The 22,617-nt window shown below is 40.8% G+C and overlaps 2 protein-coding genes across 2 annotated transcripts in view; one reads left to right on the forward strand and one right to left on the reverse strand.

The window, feature by feature from the left end:
• Positions 1-17,544, reverse strand: part of cwc27 (CWC27 spliceosome associated cyclophilin) — a 33,888-nt gene extending 16,344 nt beyond the window's left edge. Inside the window, exons 1-10 of the mRNA XM_030742510.1 lie at positions 17,339-17,544; positions 17,017-17,113; positions 14,968-15,080; positions 14,715-14,858; positions 14,452-14,550; positions 14,260-14,363; positions 12,229-12,298; positions 12,024-12,103; positions 11,904-11,940; positions 11,638-11,813 (exon numbers count right to left, since the gene is read on the reverse strand). Of these exons, the coding sequence (XP_030598370.1) occupies positions 11,638-11,813; positions 11,904-11,940; positions 12,024-12,103; positions 12,229-12,298; positions 14,260-14,363; positions 14,452-14,550; positions 14,715-14,858; positions 14,968-15,080; positions 17,017-17,113; positions 17,339-17,380 (962 nt within the window). The 5' untranslated portion in view covers positions 17,381-17,544. The remainder of the gene's footprint in view (positions 1-11,637; positions 11,814-11,903; positions 11,941-12,023; positions 12,104-12,228; positions 12,299-14,259; positions 14,364-14,451; positions 14,551-14,714; positions 14,859-14,967; positions 15,081-17,016; positions 17,114-17,338) is intronic.
• A 311-nt stretch (positions 17,545-17,855) lies between these two features.
• On the forward strand, positions 17,856-22,428 carry ppwd1 (peptidylprolyl isomerase domain and WD repeat containing 1). The gene is made up of 11 exons (XM_030742093.1): positions 17,856-18,159; positions 18,279-18,381; positions 19,170-19,273; positions 19,431-19,551; positions 19,658-20,105; positions 20,189-20,379; positions 20,748-20,937; positions 21,028-21,209; positions 21,310-21,391; positions 21,474-21,656; positions 22,223-22,428. The coding sequence occupies exons 1-11, from the start codon at positions 17,964-17,966 to the stop codon at positions 22,364-22,366; spliced, it is 1,944 nt and encodes a 647-aa protein (XP_030597953.1). The 5' UTR covers positions 17,856-17,963; the 3' UTR covers positions 22,367-22,428.
• The last annotated feature ends 189 nt before the right edge of the window (positions 22,429-22,617 follow it).

Genomic DNA, 22,617 nt, shown 5'->3' on the forward strand with positions numbered 1-22,617 from the left:
TGCTCCTCCCTCTTCCTGAAAAGTCTGTTCACCACAGCCATTTCCACGCATTTCACGGAATCCACCATCTGCCCTTCGACATTTCTCTCCTTAACACCATACCTAACTCAATGCCTCTTAATCACCTCTGTTCCCTTCACCTACATGTCCACTGAAGCCTGTCCCAATCACTACAGTCTCCCCCCCTGGGGAATCACTCTAGCACTTTATCCAACTCACTCCAGAATTCCTCTCTCTCTTCTGACATCCAACCTGTGGAGAATATGCACTGACAGCATTCAACATCACCCCTTCGATTTTCCAGCTTCAAACTCATGGTCCTGTCTGACATTCTCTACACCGCCACAACAGTGTTCACATACTCTTCCTTCAAGATTACACCTACCCAATTCCTATCTACACCATGGCAGAACAGTTTGAATCCACCTCCAATGCTCCTGTACTCGTTTCCCTTCTGCCTGGTCTCCTGCACACACAATAGATCTACCTTAATTTTCTCCATCATATCAGCCAGCTCACTCCCTTTACCAGTCATCATCCCTACATTTAAAGTAACAACTCTCACCTCCACACTCTTGCCTTTGCTTCTCTCTTGCTGCTTCCGAACACACCTTCCCCCTTTCCTGTTTCTTTGCCTTTGGCCAACACAGTAGCACCCTGTTGGCTAACAGCACCGGAGGCGGCCCCGACTGATCCGGTATGTGATGATCCACATTTATCCATTTATTCAGGCTTAGAAGCGGCAGTAGGAGTACACTAGCCAATCCCAAGTCAAGATCAAAAAGTCCAATCAATCAATACAAGCACAATCCTTTTAAGTCAAAGACCAAAGCCGTTTTTCAGATCATAAACATTCTTTTTGCCATTTAAATGTTAAGTGATGAGTCTTTGGTGTTGTTTTCAAAACAGAGCTGCAGGTCTATTTTGAAAAATTTTTGTCAATCTAAAGCAAACCTTCATTAACAAAGGTCATGTTCACACCTCTACAAAAGAACACGCACATAATTAATATGCATATAAATCAGAGCACGACACTAGTTGTGTGACGTTAGCTATGTGAATGCTCTTTGATACATGAAATGCACAATGCTTTTAGTGGCACCACTTCCTTTGCTCAAGTGGCACCGTAATAAATATTACAGGCACTCCTCTCCTGGCCAGCCACCCTTATAAAACCTTTAACTGGATGACAGAGGCAAGCTAAGGCACATCCTTGCTTCCTTGACTCCAAGGTGGTGTCCCTTTTGGCAGGCAGCCTGAAGCTCAGCTCATACAAGGCCAGCAATGCTGATTATTGTTCCCGTTCATATGACTGAGACTTCTGCCAGTTACAGAGCAGATATGTTATGTTAGGAAATGATAATATTTTTGTACTGCCTGACAGCTCTGTTTTCATCCCATTCACTTGCAGAGCCACAAAGCACAGGTAAGCTGCACAGTCTGGGCCCCTGGCCTAGAAACATGTGAGGCATCTCCAGACCAAACAATGGCTGCTTTTGTTTCCTACATCTGCTTTTCTGGACAGACATTCATTTATATCCTTTTCTTTCCTTTTATGTGGAACTTTGATTCTTTGTAGCTAGTGTTATATTTGTTTAATTCTCTGACATTGTCTGTGGCAAAGTACTGAGGTATCAAACTGAGTGATATTTTAACTGTAAGTGCCTCAGCAAATATTAACAGCTGTGTCTGACTTGATGTCATGTCTCTTCCTTGTTAGCTTTCCTGGTTCTTCTGAGGATACACATAAGGAATCAGTCAGACACACAGTTGTTAGTCCTCTGCTTTCCTAAGAGAGAGAGAAAAAAAAAAGAAATGCTCCAGTTGAATCCAAACTAAGTTGCCAAGGGTAGAAACTGGTTGGCAGAGTCAGACACTGCCTATGTGAAGAAGTCGCCTGCTCAGCTCTGTCTACAGTAGAATCAATAACAACAAACCTCCTTTCAGAGACACATTTTACATAAAATATTGTAATGTGACACAGATGTGAAAACCATAGGTGGGCATAGAACATAATAATTTGAAGACTGCAGCCGCCATTCACACTCCCACGTGATGAAAGGGTTTTTTTCTCTCTGCTAGTGCTCTTTGACTGAAAATACAGCAGAAAACTCTCATCCACAGAGGTTAAATTAAAGCAGTAGGTGGCCAATTAACATGAACATTTAGTTTGTAAGGTGGTGAAGGCAACAACACAATGTTTTAATACCAGTTGTCACATTTAACAAAGACTGTACAAATGTATTTATTGAAGCAGTTGTCCAACAATTTAATACTGCACTTTCATTAAGCTATGATACTTAAAAAAGACACACAAAGAAAGAAAGAGGCCGTGATAGCTTGACTAGCAGCATAGATCAAGTTTCAAACTGATACTCTTCCCATAATACAACTCTCTAGTTAAGATTTGAACTTCCTGGTAACAATTTCAAAACCTTTCAGCTATCATCTGATGACTTCTGAGTACAATGGCCAATCCTGGGGATTATTGTGGGTATCCACTGTAGCCAGGGGCCAAGACTTTCTGTTCTGTTTTTGCAGGATTGTATGTTTTAATATTATCCTTTTAGTGGCTCTTATAGGACACTTCTCTGGGACTAATAGGCAGGGTTTTGCAAGCCAATATTTCAGTAAAGAACACTCTGGACTGAGTGATAATTTTTGGCCTGCCTTGACATGTTGCCATTCAGAAAACAGGAGATGTATCCAAGGAAGCAGCCAAACAATCAGCCCCATAGCTGCGGTGCCAATAAAGACAAAAAAAAAAAAGGCCAGAAAGGACAGGAAAAGCCCCAACAACACCTGTTAGGACGCAGCTTGGGGCTCAGCAAATTCCTCTCAAAACCCTCACGTCACAGCACAACACATTATTCTATTTCTGCACACTTTGACCAGACTAAATATATCCTAATTTTCTGTCTAATGCAGAGTATATAATTTTTGTTTTTTTTTTAGTAAGGTCTGATTTATACTTACATATTTGTTCTTCATCAGCACTTTACTCAGTGCTGTGAAGGAAGAACAACTGAAGGAGAGAATGAAAGCGAGGCAAAAAGAGGGTACCTCCTTCTTGTCCCACTTCTGCGAGCCCACCCATCCCTTTGCTCAAAAGGGCAATCTATTTGCCAGCTGGGGAGAAGAATTTAACAATCATTTTAAAAAACAAGGCCGATCGGAGAGGCACTCGTCTGTTGTCATTTGTTACCAGATAAACAGACCAAAACTGGCAGCACTGGATATATTATCAATCTTTTTTGTGACTCCCTACTAGCCCCTGCGGTCTGAGCGTACTTTGGGGCTGCCAGCTACTGTCACTCCTTCTGAAAATTCAAGAAATGTAAAAACCAGAGAGCTGTGGATGATTAACTTTTCATAAAGAAAGCATATGAAGTGATTGGCAGTAGACCAAGCACTCTCTCATGATTCAGAACCCTGCATTTAATACTCCAGTGTCTGGCAGGAATCTGAGGCTGACACAGGAATTTGACAACCTTAAAAATAGTACAGTGATGACTGTATGGTTCATCAAAAATTCAGTAGTTTTTCCAAAATGTACAAGCACTGCGTGCGTGCCTTTTTTTGGATTTCTTTGTATTCTCATCTTGCCTTCAAGTGGCTTTAAGAAATGTAAATACTGACAGAAATCAAACAGTTTTCCTTTAAAATGTGGCCGCAGCATGATTACGATGAGTCAAAAGTATGTCTAAAAGTAAAATTTAACACCTCAGAGTTGTTTAGAGTAAGTACACCACAAGGATGGCAGCGGCAGCTTCTCTTTGCTATGCTGGATTCTATCCAGTCTAATGACTGAGCAAGTGATGTGGATGAATGTGCTAGAATAACAAGGTGGCTGGGTGAACTCCCCTCAGGGGGCACTCCATGGCTTGGTCAAAAGCCAAGGAGAACTGTGAGCTGGAGTTGAGGAATCCAACCTCAACACAGGAATTTGCATGACTTTGCAGAGTGATCTAGGTTAACGCAGAGAACCAAGTTTCCTTTTTAGAGCACTTCACCTGCCTCATTTCAGACTAGATCCTTTAGCCTTCACGTAATTAGTTATGCTAGAAAAAGCTCATAAATGTCATAGAGTATCAATTGTTTGCGAGTACAAGACACAATAAATGTGCACACTATATGATGGTGATGTTGCTCACAGTCCAAGTAGTGTTCTCCGGCTTTTTATTCACCTTCAATTATTAAAGAAAAGACAAAAAAAAAAAAAAAAAAAACTTGAGACCCACATCTTAGATATGTATTGCTGTCTGGAACCGTTTCCAGCAAGCAAATGCCCCATATGGGGCAGACATGCTACAATGGGCCAGAGATGTGTAAACCTGGCAGTTCCAAAACATACACAATCCCACTGCCAAGAACTGGATTATCTCAAGCAGGTTTCTGCACAAACGCAGTGCCAAACGCTTTCTTGATCTCTGCAACCTTTCCTTGAGAACGCACTGGGTTATGACCAATGACAAGAGACAGGTGCAGCCAATTAATACACAGTGACATACTGTCTGTGGTATAGTCGCTTGGTCGGGATAATTGGTGTCTGATGTCTCATTTAAGGTAAACTGTCCGCGAGACTAAGAGAATGCTTTCTTAAGGTGAATACTGAAGAGATGTGTGAAACGTGGAAAGAGAAAATATACCCAATGTGGCAGAAGACCAAGACACGAAGAGCAGAATCAAGCAGCAACTCTTCTGCTAAATGATTAATCGTTACAGTCGTTTTTGAACTAAAACCTTCTCCAACATGAAGATTTGGTTTGCCTCTGTTTTATATTATCATAAACTGACTCTCCCACAAACATTTACTCTCAGGTTTTGGAAAATTGTGATGACATTTTATAGACTAAACAACTCAACGAATTAAGAAGACATTCAGAAGATTAAAACACACACAGCTTTGATTAGAGCACATGGCAGAGTCCCAGATGAGGACATAGATTTTTCTTTTCTCTCGAGGAGTTTGACATTACGATAACTTGAAATTATATATTATATACAAATGCACTGGTTCCACCTCCTCAAATGAGAATGGTTTTCTTTTATGACGTTAAAATATCTTTGGCCTGGGAACATTTGAAAGGAACATTAAACATTAATTTACAACGGACACATAGGCTGATACTGGCATACTATTATGCTGGCTGTAAAATGTTTTGTAAGATAATATAACACAGAAAAAAAAGACGCTCGGGTAATTTTAGAAACAGTGTCATCAAACAGACTGCACACCACAGCTTCATTCTTTACACAGTTAGCACTGTCTGCAGCACATGCAGCAGAGCAGCATCACAGACAGAGCAAGATACTGAACCCCGAGCTGCTCCCGATGTGTTCATCAGAGTGTGAATGTGTGTGAATGGTAGACAAAAAGCATTTAGATGTAGAATAAAGTGCTTGTGTGTATGGATGAATGCAAACAAGTTGTATAAGCGCTTTGAGTGCTCAACTAGAGCAGAAAAGCACTATATAAAGAACTAGTCCATTTACCATTTTGTTTTCCTAAATTCATTTACACATAATTACCATTTGTATGTATGATACGCATTCACATGCAATTTACTTACTCATTTAATGACATACTATAAAAGAATATCCTGTGGACAGCTCAATGAATTTGATAAAAGTCATTTCATCTGTATTATTAAGTCACCAAATACACATATGTGATAACAAGTGGTATAAATAACAGGATGCGCTGTTCTGTCATTATCTTCAGCCTGTTGCAACTAAAAAGCCATTACCAGAAACAGCACAGGGAGCCAGGCCCTGCTGGCAGAAGCAGCTCACACTGCGTCCCACAGCCATATGGAAGCGTTTTGCTTCCCCGTCATGCCCCGTCGGGTTTAACAAAAGTGGCGACTACCACATACACTGCTTTTGGGACTTCATTCAGTAGTGTCTTTTATAAAGCACCCCCAACCTCTCCAAAAAGAAAAAAAAAAGAAAAAAAAAAAAAAAAAGAGAGGCCTACTTCAAAGAGCAAAGCCAGACGTGATCAATAGAAGCATAAAGAGATTGTCAAACTTTAAGTGTAAAGGCTTAAGGAGAAGTACCGACATCATCACAACAAGTTGAGGGAAACTTTGTGAGAAATGGATCTGTTTTGATCAGTTGTGTCCTTAGGTTTAAAGTAGTATTCATCCAGGTAGAGCATTATTTGGCAACTGAATGCTGAATATCAACAAGTCCAAGCATTTTGCAATCATGGAATATTGCAGTGGAATATCATCTGGCTCCTGGATAGCAACGTAAGATAATTTTGACCTGATGTAAAAACTATTTTGGATTCCTGCACACTCCTAATTTCACAGCAGCCCTTCCTACGAGATGAGCTTTGTAAAACGTGCTGTGTATATTACGATCACTGCAGACCTGTATATCACTGACTGACACACACACACACACACACACACACACACACACACACACACACACACACACACACACACACACACACACACACACACACACACACACACACACACACACACACACACACACACACACACACACACACACACACAGTAAAGGAAATAAATAAGAGACCAAATAACAGAAGTCATGCAGCAGTCAAGGCCATCAGACAGAATAGAGATTAGTGACTGCTGTTAACATCCTGCCTCCTTTTTTCCCAGGTGACTAGATAGCAGTTGGTGTTCTTCCTTGCGGACAAAGTAGCTGAAAGCCCAAAGCAAAGCAACAGTGGGAGAGCGAGCTCACCCTGCAACAATGCCCCCTTTGTCCTGTTCTAACACTGTACCTACCAGCCTGCTCTTTGATTCCCTGCCAAGACAAACCACTGTGTTGGGTTACAGTTCTTGTAGCAAAACAATCTGTGCTTGTGTTTAATATACTGCAGTCTGCCTACATTGGGCTGGCTGTCAATCAGGGCATACACACACACATACAACTGACTGGGGGCCCACTTTTTATCCTATTAGCACTAATGAGAGAGGAGTATGTTGATTATGTGTGCTGAGAGCTACCTGTTAAGAGGATATTGAGGAGAGATAACTGCTAAGTCACTCTCTCTATTCTCCGCAAGTCATTTTCATCCAAATATTGTCTCACACGCCATCACTCTCACCTCCATTTCGCTCAGAGTGTTGGCTTGGACAGACGTGTTGTTTACTGTTAAGTAATTTGTGTTGCATGCCAATATTCCAGCGTCAAATAGCAGACTCCTGATGTTGGTCTAGTGAGAAACAACTGAGAAACAGCATGTGTGAGTGTGTGAATTTATCAAATTAAGTGGATGTGTGCATTGAGAGAGCTGGAGGAAATAACAAAAAACAAAAAACAAAACAACAACAAAAAAAAGACTTCACTTCACTGGGTGAGAATTAACAAGTTAAATAATTTTGGGAGAATAAGTAGTAGAATTGGATATAAAGACTTAAACTGGACCATTCTTGTAGGCCCACTGCAAGTTGAGTGTACTTGTCACTGTGAGGCCGACGCCTGTGAAATTAGTTGTTTAAAGTCTTTGGCTCTGGAGTGAGTTTTGTAACAAGTGAAAAACAAACCCAATCATATCACAGTTACATAATAGTAGCATTATCTCAGTTTGGGTTTCTGATGACAGTTGTGAGATTGCAATGTGTAGTTTAGAAGTATCGCGGGAAATGTAGTATCCAGTGGTTGGTTTGGAGATTTTGAAATATGAGGGACTAAAGCTGCACTTTTTGGTCTGAAATTTCAGAATTCTGACCTCAAAGCATTCCATAGCAAATGTAAAGAATCAAAACGGCCATGAGCAGGAGTGTTCTTCATATTTACAACTTGCCTACTGCAGATAACAGAGGGACTAAGCTTCTGTGTCTAAAATGTGAAGCCACTGAAGATGTCTTAAACCTACATTCCTTCTAAAGGCCAGGAGGGGGCGCCTCCTCTGGTTGCAAGACTAAGTCTGATTGTATAGACGTGTATCGGTAAATGACATCTTGCCTCAATTCATCTATGAACAGTAAACAGCTACCAGACGACTTTATGGTCTTGCTTGCTGATTTCAAGTCTTACTGAATTAACACAAACAGATAACATAACTGCCAACTGGATCCCATTCAGTCGTAGCCTGAAGACAGCAACGAACTGCGAGTGGTTGCAGACCCTGTCCCTGTCTTCCAACCAACAATTTCAAAGATCACAAAATCGCAAATTCGTTTCACATGGATTTCGTGCCGCAGTTTCCAACCACCATTTTCCCTCGTGCCACTGTAGCATTAATGTTGCTGTTTCAGACATGCTCATACACAGCTATGCCATTTACTAATATAAAACGCCAGTTCATCCACTGCTACTCATGGACTCAGGGTGCATAATATTAGCCTTAGTTTCTCAATCAGAGCTCCAAACTTGAGAACTGTCCCATCATATTTCTTCAAGCAGGATGTCCAAAATTTCTGGCTTCCAAATTACGTCTAACACAGTATACGAGCTGGAGTAGATTTCAGTCTCTGTTACTTTGATTTAGACCAATTTTTCTTAAGTCTGTCTTGTGAATCTCCCAACTTAAAGGTTCCAAATTAAATTTGTGGCGTATTCATTAAATAAGGGCAGTCCTTTCATAGCTGATTTCTCCCTTGACAAGAACTATGTGGAAATGATTTTTCTTTATAACTCACTAGTGTGAACTTTGCTAAGGCCTCTAACACTTTGACTGAAACACAGCTGTATCCTGCAGCTGTCAGCTTTGTGTTTGGACTCTGCTAACCGGAAACACTAAACTGGACCTCTGGAAATGTTTTTGGTGCCTTTTGTTTAAAAAAAAAAAAAAAGGCAATTCCAATAGTAGCATATAACCATAACCCCTGATATTTATCCATTTATCCTTCTGTGAAAAAGACAGAAAGAGAGAGTTTGTGATCCACACCTGCACCATGGACACTGTGAAAGCTTACAGTCTATAGGCGAGTGTGAGAGAGCCGCACATTATGCATGAATACTGCTTGCTACTCCTGCTGGCCAAAACAACCCTCAGGTCACAAGAGCTCCTTGTGGGAAGCCCACCGAAGCTCTTGTCTAAATATGGTCACTCCTGACACCAGAAGATTGGGATCAAGAAAGAGATGACCATAAAGTTAAACTACAGAGGTGGCTATGCCTGACTTTATATAGACTGTGGTATCTAAAACAAAACATAACCCCAAACAAACAATAAATAAGCAAGCAAATGCCCTCATGTCAAAAAGTTTTCACAGGACTCCCTTACACCCTTACTGTTTCCATAGGAATTAAGAGGGTAAGCAGCAGCTGGGTGCTGCTAATCAAATACATTTGATTAATTGATTGTCAGCAAGTGTAACCACCTCTACAAAAACAGACATTTTGATATGGTATTCAGCAATGCCACAATCTTCCCAGGAGTGGACGTCCCAGCAAATTCACCCTAAGGTCAAACCGTGGAACGCTCAGGGAAACAGCGAAAAGCTACATTTCACACTCTACAGGCCTCAGTTAGCATCTTTTTGTTTTCCAGAAAGACTGAACAACTCAGTAAAAAGACCAGAGCAACATGGTTTATATCTGCAAAGACCACAAGACTTCTGGAGGAATGTCCTTTGGACAGATAAGACCAAAGTGGAAAGGTTGGGCCATAATTTTGGTGAAAACTAAACATAGCATATTAAACATAAACACCTCACACCTACTGTCAAGCATAGTGTGGGAGGGCTGATGATGACCTGGGTACCCTGCAGTCACTGAGTTGACCATGAACTCCTCAATATATTCTAGAGTCAAATGTGAGGCAGCTAAAGCTTGGCTGAAATTGGGTCATGCAACGGCACAATGATCCCAAGCACAGCAGAACATCTACAACAGAAAGGCTGAAAAAGAAAAGAATCAAGGTGTTGCAGTGGCCCATTCAAAAGCCAGACCTCAACCTGATTGAAATGCCGCGATGGGATCTTAAGAAAGCTGTGCATAAATGAATGTCTGCAAACATCAATGAACTGAAGCAAAGAAGAGCGGGCCAAAATTCCTCCACAACGATGTGAGAGACTGATAAAGTTATACAGAAAACAATTACTTCAAATGATGCCGCTAAAGCTATCGTAGAGTGTATTAATGTTTCACAAGACTACAAAGAGTCATGTGAAAACCTTTTCATATGATTGTATTTTGATAACTCATTTATAATTCAACTAATATCAAGCCAAAGTTTCAAATATTCTCTGGATTTATTTATCAAGTGAACAATCACCACAGATGAAGAAAAATAACCGTGCTGTCGTGGCTATATATTTTGTTCCTAATGAGTTCTGACTTAAGAGGGGAGTTTATTGTGCCTTTTCTTATTTTCGGTCTTACATACTGTTACAATGGGATACAATAGCTCAGGCTGGACATCAGGCTGTAAGGGTGGCATTAAAGGAAGACCATCTAAAACAGCTCATTTTCAGACAGTTGATGAACTGAGGAGCTGCACTAAGGTTAAAAAAAAAAGTGTTTTTGCCTGCCTAAACTTCTCTGGCTCTGACAACTTGAATGTTGTAGCAAAATGTGCTATATTTGAGTGAAGAACATATTTTAAGTAACGCCAAATCTAAACTGTTACACATACATCAATTTATACAACAGAGTCCTCTGGCAATCCAACCACAACTGCATCAGAGAAACCGCCAGACAAAACATGACGGCTGTTCAGGAGGATTTGCTGCTGCGGAGAGGCAGTAATTAATACAAGCTAATGATTGTTTTTACTGTGTCTAGGCCACAGAGCTGTCTAAATATTACACAAATCCTTCTCATCTCTCCTGAATTAGTTCTTGTTGTCATGAAATTTCAAGATGAGGTCAAGGTAGAACTTAACCTAAAAGTAAACATGCTACCTTTTCCAACTTCTCATAAACTGGAATTTGGAGCCTTTATTTGTCACATCTGAGTTCAATTAAAAATGAACAGGTTTTAAACTGCTGCTCAGACATAACACAGACGTATCACTGTGTTCCTTGTGCTGCTATGTCTTTAGATATTTTAGACTAATAATTACCTAATCAATTAAAACAATAGGCAGATTGATCTATGAAAAGTAACCATTTATTACAGCTCTGACAGCCATGGCCTCTCTTTGACTTAATAAACATTCCCCTTGTCATAAAATTAAAGTTTGGAATACCACATCACTGCACTCATTAAATAGGTGAGGTTTGCTCAAAAAAACTCTAGTATCATCTATATATTACACAGTCCAACAGCTCCCCCATCAGGATATCACAACATATTACAAGTTAAACAACAACCAGGAGATCTGCTGATAACCTCTGCGACCTGATTAACAAACCTGCCGTCTGACTGCTTTTCTTTTAAAGTCAGAAACAGCTCTATGGAAACTAAAAGCTAGATCCCCGGACCACGGGCAGCACTAGACTCCAACCCAAAATAAAGTGAGTTGAGGTACACACAGAGCCCATGAGTGCATGTTGTGGCTGCGCACCAACATCTCGCTCACAAGAATTCACAGATCAACACTCAGCATTAAATGAAGACTGCCGTATGATAACAGGAGACTGACCTTTATATTGGACAATACAAATATTATGATTAATCATTCACCATATTTAACACCCAGACATTAAAAAAAAAGCAGCAGAGATTTATGTTGAGCATCGCCTCCTGCAGTCATACCTGCGGCTCGCCTTTTTTTCTCGCTCCTCCTCAGCGAGCTCCATCACTTTTCCTCCGTCTTTTTCTTTCTTCAGCTTTTTACTTATGAGCTCTCTGATCTTCTCTTTCTTCTCAGAGTCATATTCTTCGTCGGCGTCCACGTCGTCCTCGACGTCATCGTCAGCCTCGTCGCCTGACTGGAGGAACACATCAAAACATTCAATATGGATACTCCGAGTGAGCAAAAAGGGAAGAAAATCTTTTCCTCACATTATGTCACAACTTACCAAAGCTGCATCTCCAGACGCTCTTTTCTTTTTACCCCTGCATAAACAGAATCCATTTAAAAGGATTCAGGTTTAAAAGGACAAATAAAATAGTTTTATAATGATTAATTAATTACTTACTTATTAACTGCTGGAACAGAGCTCAGTCTGGGATCATCTTTCAAAAGGTCATGGCTGCTTTTGCTTTTTCCCTTGAATGTCTATAGAAATGGAAAAAAACAGTGAGCAAATACATTTTTTCTTTGGAATCATTTGCCAATATTCTGGATAGACTCATAGTTGGGATGTGTGAAGGTGGGGATGTAATGTCTTTATAATCCAGTACCTGGCTGACTTGATTCACCATCTCCTCATCTTCTTCCGCTTCCTCTCCAAATGACAAAAGACTGAAGTTCCTACAAAACATGCCGACATGACTGAGTGAGGGAAATAACACACAGTTATCTAAATCTTTATCAACAACATTACTCACACTAAAAATGCATTTAGCATTTAGCAATTAGAATTTAGTTTAAAGAGGACCTATTAGGAGGTAGAGCGGGTCATCTACTAATCAAAAGGTTGGGGGTTCGATTCCTGGTTACTCCAGTTTGCATGCCAAAGTATACTTGGGCAAGATACTGAAGCCCAAGTTGCTCTCTGATGTGTTCAGTGGAGTGTGAATGTTAGATAGAAAGCAGTCCATTTACCATATTATGCTTTTTACCTCTCCTTCTGGCTATCACTCAGGTTGTTCATAGAGACTGACAAGAGGTTTTGACATCCAGACTCACACCATATTAACAAAAGTCTCGTTAATCTTTGAATTCAGGTGTTTTCAATCCCACTGGCCACAGGTGTATAAAATAAAGCAGCTAGTCGTGCAGTCTGCCTTTGCAAACATTAGTAAAAAAAAAAAAAAAAAAGAAGGTCGTTCTAAAGAGCTCAATGAATTCAAGTGTGGTATTGTAATGGGATGCCACCATTATAACAAGTCAGTTCAGGAAATTTCTTCCCTCCTAGATATTCCATGATCAATTGTAAGTGCCATTATTGCAAAGTGGAAGGATTTAGGAACCACAGTAATTCAGTCATGAAGTGGCAGACCACATAAAGTTACAGCACGGGGTCACTGACTGCTGAGGCGTCTGGTGCATGCAAGTCACAAACGCTCTGCTGACCCAGAAACAGAAGACTTCTAAACCTCCTCTGGCATAAACACCTGGACAAATACGTTGTGGTACTAGCTTCATGGCATGGTTTCCATGGCCGAGCAGCTCCTGTAGGTATCCCAGTACAACAGTGTCCAAATAGTGTATATACCATTTCAATGGTGGAAATTTTATATTTAATATGAATGAACATCTTTGGCTACACAGAATGAATGCATTTGGGTATGCAACCTATCTAGACTGCTTGCGCGCAGTCCTTCACAACAAACAAATCAAAACAACAGCAATGATGCGATATGGAGGTAGAATGATGACTGGATGCACAACCCCCCACCACCACCACAGATCATAAGAGAAGCACAAACAGTGGAGAGTCTTCACTGTTTCTAACATGCAGTTTCAATTCATTACAAAGAACTTTTTAGTGCAGGGCTCTTCAAATCCAGGCCTCGAGAGCTCCTGTCCTGCAGGTTTTAGATGTGTCCCTGATCCAACACACCTGAATCAAATGGCTGAATTACCTCCTCAGTATGCAGTCAAGTTCTCCAGAGTCCTGCTAATGACTTCTATATTTGACTCAGGTGTGTTGAAGCAGAGACGCATCTAAAACCTGCAGGACAGGGGCTCTCGAGGCCTGGAGTTGAACAGCCCTGTTTCAGTGTATGTGACTCAAACAAGAGCAGCCCAAATTACAGGTTGTTACAGGGACCTATTTTCTGACACTGCCCCCTGGTGACAGTACACAGCTACAACATGCAGATGATGGTCCGCAAAACTGCATTGGACCAACATGCAGCCATACAAGCTCCTTCTGGCAGTTTGTTTGTGAGGGGCAGCCAACCAAAAAAAAACTAAACATTTTTGACCTATAGAAAGGGTTGCCTTAAAGGAAGAGGAGCTCAGTATAAGGAGGATTATTTTACACTATGAATTATGCAAAGCAACTTTAGTAGAGTACAAGAATAAAAAATATGGCTCTGGAAATGAGCATAATCAGTGCCTTATGTACAAAAATCTACTGAGAAGACATAACAAACTGTAAAACATGGAAAGTGGGAATATGTCTGTATAAAAGAAATAATGTACCATCACAATGTCTGATAAGAGAAGGCCATTCTCCACTCAGACCACTTAGATTTCATATGTGTTGAAAGGTTATTGTCATTTCTTTCAATCAGAAAGAGAGATGAAGGCTGAGCACTCACTTTGTGGCTTTTGATTGTGATTTCTTTGCCTCTTCTTTATCTTTCTCCTTTCTGACTTTCTTTGTTTCTCGGGGTATGATGTCATCAAAAGGAGAATGTAGCACCTAAGAGACAAAAAGGAAGAGCTTAAATTACAGATGCTAAATACTAAACATGGTGTTGAGCTGGTAAAACTAAAATGAACTAAAATACCTCAGTAGACTTTATCTTGTGAGGATTCAGAGGTCTTTCCTCATCATCACACTCGACTTCTGCTAATCTGAGCATATTATACACTGTGTCTCCAGTGACCTGCAGTGGGGATTACAGAAAAAAAGAAATGGTCAAGCACACTCTGAGTACTCTTAGCACATCCAGTTTACAGAAAATGGCACTCACCTGGGTGCATTCATAGAAGACAACATACATTCTTGAATACAGACAGGGAATATGCTATCATATTCTTACAGATTTACCTTGCCAAATATGGTGTGTTTATTGTTGAGCTCGTCTGCACGCCCCAAGGTGAAGAAAAACTGACTGCCGTTGTCATGTGGCCCTGCATTTGCCATGGCAACCAAACCCCTCCGATTGAAGCGTAACCTCGAGTGAAACTCATCCTGAAAGGTGAAAAAAGACACAAGTGCAACAACTCTAAGTTCTCTAAGCTCAACTCTAAGCGATTAGTGATCCGCTGCAGAAGTGCAAATAAAAGTAAAACAGCCTGACCTTGAATGGCCGGCCGTAGATGGACTCTCCACCTGCTCCTGTCCCAGTAGGATCTCCCCCCTGAATGATGAAATCACGCACCACTCTGTGGAAAACTGTACCATCATAGTAACCTAGAGGATAAAGACATATGTTATAAAACAGTAAGGCAGGAGTTCATTTCACATTCTTAACAGTTTCTTAATACCAACCAAGAGACAAAAAGTCTCACATGCAGTCATGGCAGTCATTTTTCTGCTCAAACGTGAACATGTGGAAAATGAAATGACTAACAATATTTAAGTAATACACTATATTGCCAAAAGTATTCACTCGTCTGCCTTCACACACACACGAACTTGAGTGACATCCCATTCTTAAGATGTCCCACTCTTCTGGGAAGGCTTTCAACAGGTTTAGGAGTGTTTAAGGGAATTTTTGACCTTTCTTCCAGAAGCGCATTTGTGAGGTCAGACACTGATGTTGGACGAGAAGGCCTCCGCTCTAATTCATCCTAAAGTTGTTCTATCAGTTTGAGGTCAGGACTCTGCGCAGGCCAGCCAAGTTCTTCCACACCAAACTCACTCATCCAGTCAGGAAGGAGCCATCGCCATCCCCACAAAGTTGGGAACATGAAATTGTCCAAAATGTGTTGGTATGCCAAACAAGTAAGAGTTCCTTTCACTGGTACTAAGGGGCTGAGCCCAACTTCTGAAAAACAACCCCACACCATACCCCCCCCCCCCCCCCCCCCCCCCCACCACCACCACCACCACCAAATTTTACACTTGGCACAATGCAGTCAGACAAGTACTGTTCTCCCAGCAATCGCCAAACCCAGACTTGTCCATTGGATTGCCAGAGAAGGGTGATTCGTCATTCTAGAGAAGGCCACGATATCTGGAGGTCTGCAGCAACTGACTGCAGAAAGATGATGACCTCGTCACATTATGGGCCTCAGCATCAGCTGATCCCGCTCTGTGATTTTATGTGGCCTACCACTTCGTAGGCCACATAAAATCACACAGCCTTAAACGGACTGGCACCTTTGTATCTGTCTGAGCTGCTTCACTGTCACACCCCTGTAAGAGCTCTGAGGTCATCGAACCAGCTGCTCTTACAGAGGCCTAAAACTAGACTAAAACAGAGAGGTGATCGAGCTTTTGCAGCAGCAGCACCAAAGCTATGGAACGATCTACCTCTCCATATCCGCACAGCTCAGACGATACACACATTTAAATCTCTATTAAAAACACATTTCTTTTCCTTGGCATTTGGCTGCAGTGCTACCTCCTTTTAGATGATTGTTTTATGGTATTTTTATGGTACTTGTTTTAAACGTTTTAATTTTTAATTTTCTTATGTTATTTATTGTTCTTAATGTTTTTATTTATTTATTTTTATTTTATTATTTTATTTATTTATTTATATATTTTTATTTTTATTTAGTATAGTCCTTGGGGTTACAGATCTTGTACAGCACTTTGGTCAACGTCGTTGTTTTAAATGTGCTTTATAAATAAACTTGACTTGACTTGACTTGACTTCGTGGCTGACTTGCTGTCATTCCCATTCGCTTCCACTTTGTTATAATACCACTAGCAGTTGACTGTGGAATATTTAGTAGCAAAGAAATTTCCTGACTGGACTTGCTGCACAGGTGGCATCCTATCACGGTACCACGCTGGAATTCACTGAGCTCCTGAGAGCGACCCATTCTTTCACTAATGTTTGTAGAAGCAGTCTGAATGCCTAGATGCTTGGTTTGATATACCTGTGGTCATGGAAGTGACTGGAATACCTGAATTCAATGATTTGGATGGGTGTATACTTTTGGCAATATAGTGAATATAAGTAACTAAGTCTAAGACTTAATAGTTATCCATATTTTAAACCATGAATAAATATCGAAATAAAACGTAAAATATATTTTGCTAATACTTAAAGGGGCTAGTGTCATCACAACTGCATATTTTAAGGACACGCCTGAAAGCATTCGGCCTAATTTAGGTCACACTGAACTTGACATTGATCTCCAATAGTTTCTGTACTACCTCAGTGAATTCTTACCTTCCATGCACAGCTGCACAAAGTTCCTACATGCTTTGGGAGCCTCCTTGGACCACAACTCAATGTCAATATCACCTGCTGTGGTCTTCAACAGGACCTAGGAAAAGACCACGAAGTTGTACATTTAGATTAAAAATAGCGTTGTTTACTTCTAACGTTAGGACACACAGTGATTTCTAAGGCAGGAGTGGCTAGCTATCGGTACAGAAACGTCCTCAACATTATAAATTCCATTACAAAACTATCAACTGAAAGCTTTTATTTAAGATTCATGTAAAAAAAAAAGAGAGAGAAAAGGATGAAATGATAAATTACCGCTCACCTTCCCATTTGTTGGTGGCTCTTGAATGTAGATGTTGCTCATTTTGCTGCTGCGTTTGTAGTTTTTGTTAATGGAAGAAAAAATGTATTCTTATACGGTCTGACCTTTAAGTTCCCCGAAAATACAGAAGGCTAATGTTTATTATAGTAGGTAGCTTTAAATGTGACACATTTCAGACTTCACTCTTTCCAGCCATATTGGCGATACATGAGTTCATTGTTTACTTCCGAGTACATGGGGAGGGGGGGTGTTCAGTTAAAATATTGCTTATTGTTTCATTTTTTAAAATAATCACTTAAGTCTGTTATACTGGTTTTATAAAACACATAAGCATTATTTTTGTTCACATGTGTATCCAACTAGGAGAGAGCTGATGACAGAATAATTCAAAACAAGCTCATGATCACACCCCCACAAAAAATGATTTTTGGATTCGTCTTGGTGCTCTCTAACAACTGACCCCCAGAAACGAGAAATTATGTGTAATTATTACAGCGTAATCTAATTTTATCCTAAATTTATGCATTCTTAAGGAAAAGTAAGGCAGATATATGTGTTGTTTCTATTTAATTATGGGAGGTTTTTAACGACTTGGACTTGAAACCAGCAAGAGGAAAAATCAGAAATGTGGGCGCTGAACGGAAGTACCGTAACTACGGAAGGACCACACCGACGATCGCGGACGGCAATGGCGGCTACTGAAAACAGTGTGGAACTGAAACGCAAAGCAGATGATAATCAGGATGGAGATGGGAACGAAGAAGACGCGGAGTGGGTCGGACCCATGCCAAGCGAAGCCGCAAAGGCAAAGAAAAGAAAAGGTGGGCTTCTGACTGTTCATTCGGCACACTGGGATCCATTTGCGACTGCTTTCAAATCAATGCTAATGAAGCGCTAACAGTCCGGTAACTTCTGTGTGTATTTGTTTTGTTTCTCTCAGTACTCGAGTATGAGCGTGTCTATCTGGACAACCTCCCGTCGGCTGCAATGTATGAACGGAGCTATATGCACAGGGACGTTATCACACACCTAGTTTGTACAAAGTAAGTCAGCAGCTACAAGGAAACTTTCCTTCGTACCCACGAGGAAGCTTTTTTCACTCACTCAAATACAGCTTTTTAAACATGAATAAAAATGATGCAGCAGGTGCAATTAAAATGCCTAAACTACCAGTTATGAGTATTACCAGTATACCTATATTCCAGCATTTTCTTTGTGCTGGTCCAGTGTTAGCGTTCATGCTTGTGCCAAAATAAGATGTCAAAAAAACAACCTAAAATATAGGATACCATTTCCTTAATATACATCTTCAGAATTTAGTAGATCTTTAATTAAGATTGAGCAATGGTTTTAATAGTGATTAGTCATTAATGAATTTTCTATCATTGCAGTGGCAAAAAGAAACAATCACGTCACTTTCCTTCAGCCTCCCATCTAACATTAGAATGCAGCGTCTATAATAAAAATGAGGTCACATCAGCTGATATTAGCCATGTTGTTCGCTACTGATCTATGAGCTTTTAAGATGACATTTTACCAGTGGCCATGGCTAATGTTTGTCTGCTGGGTCACATCAATTTTGCCTGAAAGTTTTAAAAACAGTTAATATATAATATTCTCTGTGTTTCTGGCACAAAGTGAATATAACAAAAACAAGAGAGAGAAAAAAAGAAAAACGTTGCATCCATATTCACAATCCTGATTTAGTATTTGGTACATGCACTTAAAGTAAAGAGTGTCTGCCTTGGTTGACTTTTCCTTGTTAAAATACATGGACAGGAAAAGTTAATTACATTTATTTATTTAACTGCAAATCATCCTGCCGTTTCAGGACAGACTTCATCATCACAGCCAGCCAGGATGGCCATGTCAAATTTTGGAAGAAGAAAGAGGACGAGGGAATAGAGTTTGTCAAACACTTTCGAAGTCACCTTGGTATGAACTTAATTTATGACAACTTCTTTTTAACTGCCTGACTGGCACTAGGTTGAGAGGAGATTTTTGGAGACCCAGTTCATTGTATGTCAGAATAAAAAAATGTCTTGAATGGGGTGAATGATGGGTGTAAACACTGTTCTTGCTTTTTGCTCAGGTGTGATAGAAAGCATTGCAGTCAGTGCGGAAGGGGCCCTTCTCTGTTCTGTTGGTGATGATCAGGCCATGAAAGTATTTGATGTGGTCAATTTTGACATGATAAATATGCTGAAATTGGGGTGAGTCTGAATAACAATTTTGTGGCTAGATACACTAATGTTTCTCCTCTTGACATATTTGGAGTAAAAGCTCTCCTTTAATTTGATTGTTTTCATCCATATGTAGCTTTCATCCAGGCCAGTCAGAGTGGATCTATAATCCTGGAGATGCCATCTGCACAGTAGCCTGTTCAGAAAAATCCACAGGGAAGATCTTTGTCTATGATGGCAGGGGAAGCAACGAACCCCTACACGTCTTTGAAAAAATGCACTCTGCACCGCTGTCCCAAATCCGCCTGAATCCCAAGTTTCGAGTCATCGTGTCTGCTGACAAGGCAGGAATGCTGGAGTACTGGACGGGACTTCCAAATGAATTCAAGTTCCCCAAACATGTGGATTGGGAATACAAAACAGACACTGACTTGTATGAATTTGCAAAGCACAAAACCTATCCCACCAGTCTCGCCTTTTCCCCTGATGGGAAGAAAATGGCCACCATCGCTTCTGATAGGAAAGTCAGGATCTTCCGATTCCTAACAGGAAAACTAATGCGAGTGTTTGACGAATCGTTAACGGTAAACTTCCTATTCACTGTTCAGCCTGGATCATTGCTAATGTCGTGAATTGGCGCGCTAATCACACCTGCTGTGTGTGTTAGATGTTCACAGAGCTGCAGCAGATGAGGCAGCAGCTTCCTGACATGGAGTTTGGGCGGCGGATGGCTGTGGAGAGAGAACTGGAAAAGGTGGATGGGATCCGACTGACAAACATCATCTTTGATGAGACTGGGTACTTTGTTCTGTACGGGACCATGCTGGGCATCAAGGTCATCAATGTGGAAACCAACAGGTACGCTCAAATGAAGGTAGAGACAGCGAGTTAGTGATAAAGCTCAATGAAATAGAAGTTGATAAAACATTTAACAGGGTGTTATTAAAAATGAAAAACACAACAGTGGGTTATCGTATAAATGGAAAATGCACATGTGAGGTGTGATATGTGAGGATAATATAAGTGAGGATCAGTAACAAAGCCCTTATTGCAAAAATTGGGCTAAATCAAAGATATGTTTTGTAATAGAATGATGTTTAAGAGATGTAAATGAGTATTTTAATCCTACTATACAAAATAATTTAATATAGTATGAGGGAACGTGACCATTTCACACATGTGCAGATGATGTGCAACTCTCCACCCCTGTGACTCTTCTTTTCTAGATGTGTGCGGATCCTCGGGAAGCTAGAGAACATCCGTGTGGTTCAGCTGAGTCTGTTCCAGGGTGTTGCGAAGGCCATGTACGTGGCACCCACTGTGGAGATGAAGGCGTCTGACAACCCTGCCTTACAGAACATAGAGCCTGACCCCACCATCTTCTGTACTGCCTTTAAAAAGAACCGTTTCTACTTGGTGAGACGGCAAGCTGTTCATTTCAAGGTGACTGTGCTGCATTTTTTTTTTTTCTTCCCATTTTACTAATTTGTTGATCTCTTGTTGAAGTTCTCAAAGAGAGAACCAGAGGATACAAAGAGTGCTGATTCGGACAGAGACATCTTTAACGAGAAGCCCTCAAAGGAAGAGGTGATGGCCGCCACGCAGGCCGAGGGCCCCAAGAGAGTGTCTGACAGTGCCATCATCCACACCACTATGGGAGACATCCACATCAAGCTTTTCCCAGTGGAGTAAGTCGTCAGCGTGAATGCTATTGGCTTTTTTTTTTTTTTTTTTTTTTTTTACATTTTGGACAACAGAAACAGAACTTTTCCTCTTTTTTGTTGTTAGGTGCCCCAAAACTGTGGAGAACTTCTGCGTCCACAGCAGGAATGGATACTACAATGGCCACCTTTTCCACAGAGTCATCAAGGTACATTTTCCTTTCTCTTTATGAAGCTCAAGTGATTAGTTGTGTTACTCTGGCTCTGAGCATTTATCTCTGTTGTGCACAGGGCTTCATGATTCAGACAGGAGATCCCACAGGCACGGGTATGGGAGGAGAGAGCATCTGGGGAGGAGAGTTTGAAGACGAGTTCCATGCCACCCTGAGACACGACCGCCCATACACACTTAGCATGGCAAACGCAGGCCCCGGGACCAATGGCTCACAGTTTTTTATCACTGTGGTACCCACTGTAAGTTGCCCAACTAAAAAGCCCTTTCATATGTGTATTTTATCATTGTGTAAATAAGCCTTAACATACTTTCCTTTAAAAGTAAGGCAGATTTTTGCCAGACTAAAACTAAGGGCATTTCCTCTATATTATTTTATTTTCATTTTCATCCATGCATTTTCATAACCGCTTTTCCAGTAGGCCTGGAGCCCATTCCAGCTGTGATAGAGCGAATAAAGGGTACTGAGTAGGTCGCCTGTCTGTTGCAGGGCTAACACAGAGAGACAGACAACCATTCACTCTCATTCACACCTATGTTCAATTTACAATAATCTAATCACCTTCCATGTCTGTGGGATGAAGCTGGAGTACCCAGAGAAAACGTGCACACAGAAATGCCCCAACCAGCCAGTGGGTTCAAACCCTCTTGAGGAGATGGTGCTAACCACTGCACCACCCTTGTTTCAGTTAATTTTATTTATTATTTCAAATGTCTAGGTTTTGTATGTTTTATTTGTTAAGTAAAATGTTTCATCAAACCTAATTTTAATTTTGAAATTGCTGTTTGTGTTGCTGTTTCTCTGCAGCCCTGGCTCGATAACAAGCACACTGTATTTGGGAGGTGCACTAAAGGCATGGAGGCGGTCCAGAGGATCTCCAATTCCAAAGTCAACCCGAAGACTGACAAGCCATATGAAGACATCAGCATTATTAACATCACCATAAAGTAATTGTGTGCCTTTATCATGTCCTGTACAGCAATTTATTAAAGAAGACTGAGCGTTGTTTGTAAGAGAGTTGTCTCCAGTCCACATGTTGAAGTATTCTTGGGCAAGATGCTGAACCCCGATGCATCCATCTCTGTGTGTGTGTGTGTGTGTGTGTGTGTGTGTGTTTTATAAAAGTACTTGAGCATAGAGAAAAGTGCTGCATGAATGTGTGAGTGAGATTTGTGGTATCGAGTGCCCAACTTGAGAGTTGC

The sequence above is a fragment of the Archocentrus centrarchus genome, chromosome 12 (genome assembly GCF_007364275.1).
Source record: "Archocentrus centrarchus isolate MPI-CPG fArcCen1 chromosome 12, fArcCen1, whole genome shotgun sequence".
Taxonomy (NCBI): Eukaryota; Metazoa; Chordata; class Actinopteri; order Cichliformes; family Cichlidae; genus Archocentrus; species Archocentrus centrarchus.

Coding starts and splice junctions, on each gene's coding strand:
- ppwd1 (XM_030742093.1), top strand. CDS start 17,964: ATGTGGGCGCTGAACGGAAGTACCGTAACTACGGAAGGACCACACCGA. Junction 19,274..19,430: donor ACACTTTCGAAGTCACCTTG/GTATGAACTTAA, acceptor CTTTTTGCTCAG/GTGTGATAGAAAGCATTGCA. Junction 19,552..19,657: donor ATAAATATGCTGAAATTGGG/GTGAGTCTGAAT, acceptor ATCCATATGTAG/CTTTCATCCAGGCCAGTCAG.